The sequence below is a fragment of the Anser cygnoides genome, chromosome Z (assembly GCF_040182565.1).
Source record: "Anser cygnoides isolate HZ-2024a breed goose chromosome Z, Taihu_goose_T2T_genome, whole genome shotgun sequence".
NCBI classification, from domain to species: domain Eukaryota; kingdom Metazoa; phylum Chordata; class Aves; order Anseriformes; family Anatidae; genus Anser; species Anser cygnoides.
Genome location: NC_089912.1, coordinates 62998442 through 63004765, shown reverse-complemented (window position 1 = coordinate 63004765; position 6324 = coordinate 62998442). Strand labels below are relative to the sequence as shown.

Below are 6324 nucleotides of genomic sequence, written 5' to 3'. Positions count from 1 at the left end.
TGCAGTCCCACTGTCCCCAAGTCTCCGGAAATCCCTTATGGGGAGGTCTCAGGGACCAGCAGCCCAGGAAAAGACACCAGCTGGTAGAGACGCGGGCAAGTCACCGCCAAAATCGCTCCAAAATGGTCTCAGCCCCTTGGCAAGCCCCTGCCAAGGCAGCTGCCGAGCCCGGGGGCGATGCTGCGGGCTGCCCAGGACAAGCTGGGTGCTGTGCCAACAGCTAAAACGGAGTTGTTTTCTGGATTTTTTTTTATTTTTTTTTTCTTTTTTTTCGCTTTTCATTCCCCTGGCATCCCAGTTTCCAACTAGCACAGAGCTGCCTGCTGCAGGGCACGAGGGTGTTTAGCATCTGCTTAAATCTTTTTTAATTGTTTTCCATGTTAAGCACCTGATGGTGCCTTTCGGATAGGAACACGGGGATTTGGGCTGCTCCCTTCCCCCAGGAGCAACGGGGCCTTCCTCCCTCCCTTCCTCCTCCTCTTCCTTCCTCTCCCCCTCCCTTCCTTCCTCCCCTGTCTCCATCAATCCAATCACAGGCAACAGGAGGCAAGGAGAAACTCGACAATAAGGGCAAAAACAACACTAAAACTGGAATGAAATGACAGCCATAAAGCCGGTACCAGGAGGGACAGTAAAAGTGCACTTGGCAGGAGCCAGCAGGCCTGCACTAATACATTTTTTTTTTCCTGATTAAAACGCTCCGATCACAGATTAACTTCCCTTATTTATTGTCTCACCTGTGCAATGAGGAGATGGGGGGGAGCAGCAGGATTTGGGGCTCAGGAGGTGGCACTAAAGGGATGAGCAGAGCCCTGGGGACAGAGGACTGTGGGATTCGGAGGGAGCTGGCGATGCTGGGGGTCTCCCCCGTCCCCAAGGCCATGAGCAGTCCCCACAGCCCCCAGGGGCAGCCAGCCACCCCGCAGCCCCGCACCCAGCTTCATCTCTTCCCCACAAATCACGTCTTTGCCTTTCTGATTACAACCAGACTGCAACTACCGAAACATAAAAAGGCTCCGGGGCTTTATAGCGCGGCAGCGACGGTTCCTACAAATTGCAGGGCATTTGCATCCCCGGCTGCACCGGCCCCCCCGCCTCCCTACACCGCAGGAAAGGCTCCGTCTCTCCCTGCCAGGCTTTTCCACCCCCTCACACAAGCTAAAAATACAGGGGTATTTGTACCAGGAGCATTCAAGGGTACAAATACCCTGGGATATCTGTACCAGGAGCATCCATGGGTACAAATACCATGGGATCTTTGTACGAGGAGCATCCCCGCTTACAGCTGACTTCCCCGCTGAATTTTTCACATTTTGGGGGGTAAAAAAAATTGAAATTAAACCAAGGGAAGCCCGTGCAGTGTCTCAGTGCTGTTTCAGCAGTCACTACCTGCGAGCAGGGCTTTGCTCCTCGGCACGCCCCATCTCCCATCCTAAATCACAACACAACAAACAGGCTGTTCATTAGGTGCTGTTTAATTAAGCAATACGGATCCTGCCTTGATATTTACAATCCCACTCGCCGTGATTTATTGGAGAAAGCGTCTCGTTTTTAAAGACGGCGACTGTAAAGTTTAATACCGCTTGACTTACTGCGAGTTTCATTTACGGCCCCGGGCTGACGCGCGGCGGCCCGGGCTGGGAGCCGGTGGGCTATTAAATCAGAGCTAACTGCGCGTGCAGGGGGATGACGAGCTTCGTTACAACCGGTTCAGCGGCTAATTACCCCAATCTGGATCGCCACACTTAAACCAATTCATCGCCACTTTTCCAGCAAAGAGCCGGGAAGGTGCGAGGTGGCTGCGGATGCACTTGTTGCGAGGAGGAGGAGAGGGGATGAAGGCGGTCGTGGGGTTACCCCAATCGCCGCCTCCCAAAAACCCTGGGGACCTACAGGGCACTGGGGACCTGAGGGTCGGTGTGGGGGATGTGTCATGGGATGGGGACATCATCAGCACAGACAGGGACGTGTTCCTTCCCACGAGCTGCTGCCTTGGAGGAAGCAAATCAGTCCTGAGGAGGAGAACATCTCCCTGCTCACGGAAGATTTCTGGCCCCCACGGGACCACTCTCAGCCTTCACAACAATACGGGCCTCGTTAGGGAGTTATGAGAATGGCTCTTTGGTGATGATTTAAAAAAAAAACAACTGTGCGAGGATGTGATGGCAGGTGGTGCTTGGCCCCGTCCACCGAGCATCCCCATGGGGCAAACCCCATAATCAGCCGTGGGGCATCACAGGACCAGGGGTTTACCCAGGGCAAGGGGCTGCAGGGGGGAGTGGAGAGCACGGAGCTGCCTGAACCATCCCCCAGCCCACCCCAGGCACCGGGTGCTGCTGCCCCACACCGAGCCAGCCTCCCAGCCCCTCGCTGCATCCCCACACAGCATCCCTGGTACCCAGGCAGGATGAGGGCTGCAGCCCCAGGTGGTGAGGAGGGGGAAGAAGAGGAGCAGCTCCTTGGCTCAGCAGCTGCAGGGGAGCATCTGTGCAGCGAGTTTGCCATCCCTCAGCCCTGCCCTGCGAGGTGGATGTGCCCTGGGCAGCACAAACCTCCTCCTGCTTCCCGCTCCTCCCAACCTGCAGCGCTCAAACAGGCTCAGAGCTCCCCCCAGGGAGGAAGAGGAGGCAATGCAGAGACAGCAGCGAGCAGCGCAGGGCTGCAGGCACTTCCCCTGCAGACCCCAGCATCATCCCCCCAACAGCTGGGGGTCCCCACCAGGGGGACCCCGAAGGCACTTGTGACACCCCACACAGCGCCAGGAGCCAGCAGGGCACAGGCAGAGGCACTTTGCTCATGGGTTTTATTGGAGATGCCCCATGGCATCGTTCCCAGTCCCACCAGTAAGACTGGACTGGGAGGAGGGTGAGCCCTTCGCTTTGGAAGCAGTAGGAACTGCACCACTCGTGCAAGGATGCTGCAGGATTAGGGCCGGGGTACCCAAACAGGCAAAAGTCACCCACGAGCCCGACCCAGCCGTGCCAAAACTCAGCAGAAGCCACCTCAGCAGGGAAACCAGAAGGCTCACAAGTGACACGAGCTCACTGGTCTCAGCTCCCACCACTCCCAGCTGGGTCCTCGCCCCAGCCTCAGAGCCCCTGCTGGCCCCCATCACGACGTCTCCTGGGGCCTCTGCTTGTAGTGAACCTCGGGGAGGCTCCTCAGGCGCTCTGCAGCCTGCGGGGACCAAACGGGGAGGCTCAGTGAGTGACCAGCCCTGGGGACAGTCCCCATCACGGGCCCCCTCCACGCTCACCTGCTCCGGGGTGAGGTCCCGCTGCGCCTGCGCCAGCATCTCGTAGCCCACCATGAACTTGCGGATGGTGGCGGAGCGGAGCAGCGGCGGGTAGTAGTGGGCATGGAGCTGCCAGTGCCCGCAGTCCTCCTGCAGGTGAGGGCCCGTGGGGGCTCCTGCCGAGGGAAGGGGGTCAGCGGCGGTGCGAGGGGACGGGGGCGCAGGGGGACGCAGCCCCCAGGGCGCAGGGGTGGGGACGCTCACCGTGCCAGCCCATGGAGTAGGGGAAGGAGACTCGGAAGAGGTTGTCGTACTTGATGAGCAGCCTCCGCATGATGGAGGCCAGGCCTGGGGAGGGTGGGCAGGGTGTCACACCCCCAGCTGGCCAGGCCAACGCCCCCCCCAGGTTGTGGGGACACTGGTGACAAGCAGGAGGCCACTTCCCTGATCCCCACCCGTGCAGACAGCATCCCGAGAGCATGGAGTACCACGTCCCTCATCACCCCAAAAAGGAGGATGGACCCCCCCGCCAGCACCCATGGACCTTTCTCCCCAAAAGCACCGAGCCCAGGGGATGTGGGGCAGGATGTCGGGGCCACTCACTGTCCCTCTCGCTGTCACGCAGGTCCTGCAGGCGGAGGACGTGTCGGCGGGGCAGCAGCAGGGTCTGGAAGGGCCAGGTGGCCCAGTAGGGCACCACCACCAGCCAGTCCTTGTTCTCCACCACCAGCCGCTCCTGCGGGACACGGAGCTCCAGGGAGCCACCCGAGGACAGGAACATCCCACAGCAGGGGACAACGGGGCGACAGCCACCTCCTCACCTTGCGGCGCGCCTCCTGCTCGGCATACTCCAGCAGCATGGGCACGCCGTGCTGGTCCCGGTACTGCCGCTGCGTCCGCTCCTCCAGGCGCGCCTCGTTGGGGAGGAAGCTGCTGGCCCACACCTGGCAGGGACACGGGGGGGCTGTGTCACCTGTCCCCAACCAGCCTGCTCCAGCACCCCACCCACAAACCCCGAAACATCTCCCGGGCGCTCTGGGCTCACACCTCTCCCCAAAAGAAAACCCAAACCCTGCTCATCTGCAGGTCCGTGCTGCCATCAGGTGGGCAGTGTGACGAGTGGCAGCAAGGGACGGTCCCCAGAGGAGAGGGGACAGATCAGGCACTGGTTGGGGGGGACCCCAATTCAGGGAGGTTTGTGGTCGCATATTCCAGGGGTTTGCTCTTGTAGGGTGAACGCCGTGGGGACAGCCTCACCTGGCAGTGCGGGTGCGGGTTGGAGCAGCCCATCATCGCCCCCTTGTTCTCGAAGATCTGCAGAAGGAGGAGAGCAGGGGACAGGTGCCAGCACCCGTGTCCCCGCTGCCAGCCACCTCGGTGTCCCCGGCACACCGGGAAGAGCATGGCAGGGGCACGGAGCCCCCACCCACCCGGAGAGGCTCGGGGAGGGGTGGCAAAGCAGGGACAAGGGACCCTCACCCAGCCACGGGGTCCCAACCCCAGGAGCTACGCAGGCACCCACCCACAGAGCAGGGAGAGGGGCACCCACGGACCTGCACCCAGGGGTAGGAGGCCCCCAGCTCGGCCGCCAGCTCTGCCCAGGCATCGATCACGGCCCGGATCTCCGCCAGCGACATGAGGGGCAGCGTCAGGTCGGACCAGGGGTGGAAGCACATCACCTTGCTGCGGAAAAAAGACACGCGTGGGGCACCCCGGGGACCCCTGGGGACCCGCGTGGCCCTGCCGGGGAAGCACAGCTCCCCAGAAATCCAAGCAGACGTGCACAGAAAAGCAAGGGAAAAGGGAGCAGGCTCCATCCTGCTCGTCCCATGGATGTCACAGCCATGTCCCCTCGAGTACTCACCACACACCCCGGGCGGCTGCTGCTTGAAACAGGGGGTGGTCGCTGTCACCTGGGGGGGACAGAGAGCAGGGAGGGAGAAGGGGCCCCGGACAGCACCCACACCCCTCCAGCCCCTAAGGACCAGGGGGTCCCCAACACCCCGCTGTCCCCCCAGGACTTACCGGGTGCGGGGGCATCGGGCTGCAGCGCGGGGAAGTCGTTGGGGAAGACGAAGGTGCCCTCGTAGTGGGGGTTCACCTGCAGAGGGGGGGGGGAAATGGGGGTCACAGGGGAGGACACAAGGCAGAGGATGGGGTGCGGGTGTTGGGGTGCCCAGCAGTACCTCGCCGTTGGCCCGGGTGGCCCCGGGACAGAGGGGGTTGGCGGGGTCCCATCGGGGCACGTCCTCGGCGGGGGGCTCCTCCAGCTGCCCCTGCCAGGGCCGCTTGACGCGGTGTGCGGACACCAGCACCCACTCGTCCCGCAGCGGGTTGTAGCGGCAGTGCTGGTGCTCTGCGGGGTGAGGGGGGGGCTGCAGGGTCACCCGCGGTGACAGGGGCACGGGGGACACGAGTGGGGTGTGGGGGGGACGCGAGTGGGGCACGGGGGGAAGCACGTGGGGCACAGGGGGACACAAGCGGGGCACTGAGGGGCACGTGTGGGACATGAGTGGGGTGCAGGGGGACATGAGTGGGGTGCAGGGGGACATGAGTGGGGATGCGAGGGGACACGTGGGCCGGGAAGTCATGAGTGGGGCATGGGGGACATGAGTGGGGTGTGCGGGACATGAGTGGGGTGCAGGGGGCATGAGTGGGGTGTGGGGGGACAAGCATGGAGAGCAGGGGGACATGCATGGGGGGACATGAGTGGGGTGGGGGGAGACATGAACGGGGTGCTGGGGGACGTGCATCGGGAGCGGAGGGACGCGAGTGGGGCGGAGGGACATGAGTAGGGCATGAGGGGACACGAGCGGGATGGGGGGGACACGCGTGGGGATGCGGGGGGGCATGAGTGGGGTGCAGAGGGACACGAGCGGAACGCGGGGGGGCACGAGCAGAGCCCGCACGCCCCCCCCCCCCCCCCCAGCTTCCCCCGCCGTACCGCTGGCACTGAACCCCCGTCCCCCTCCGGCCTCCTCCATGCCTCCACCACCCCGGAAGCCTCAGCGTGCCCTGCCCCGGGGCGGCCCCGTCCCTTCCCCGTCCCCCCCCCCCCCCGCCAGGTCCCTCCCGGTCCTTCCCGGTCC

At 63.2% G+C, this 6324-nt stretch overlaps 1 protein-coding gene across 1 annotated transcript; it reads right to left on the bottom strand.

The window, feature by feature from the left end:
- Window positions 1–2786: 2786 nt before the first annotated feature.
- GALT (galactose-1-phosphate uridylyltransferase) lies at window positions 2787–6324 on the bottom strand. Its single transcript, XM_066988099.1, has 11 exons — window positions 6180–6324; window positions 5422–5591; window positions 5261–5336; window positions 5100–5148; window positions 4789–4918; window positions 4493–4549; window positions 4057–4179; window positions 3839–3971; window positions 3500–3583; window positions 3257–3411; window positions 2787–3177 (listed from the first exon to the last, which is right to left on the bottom strand). The coding sequence occupies exons 1-11, from the start codon at window positions 6217–6219 to the stop codon at window positions 3112–3114; spliced, it is 1083 nt and encodes a 360-aa protein (XP_066844200.1). The 5' UTR covers window positions 6220–6324; the 3' UTR covers window positions 2787–3111.

What these genes read in the sequence shown, in the direction of transcription:
- GALT (XM_066988099.1), bottom strand. Translation starts at nt 6,219, where the DNA reads ATGGAGGAGGCCGGAGGGGGACGGGGGTTCAGTGCCAGCG. An exon ending in CCACCCGGGCCAACGGCGAG is followed by an intron (nt 5,337 to 5,421) that starts GTACTGCTGGGC and finishes CCCCCTCTGCAG; the next exon opens with GTGAACCCCCACTACGAGGG. An exon ending in GCAGCCGCCCGGGGTGTGTG is followed by an intron (nt 4,919 to 5,099) that starts GTGAGTACTCGA and finishes TTTTTTCCGCAG; the next exon opens with CAAGGTGATGTGCTTCCACC.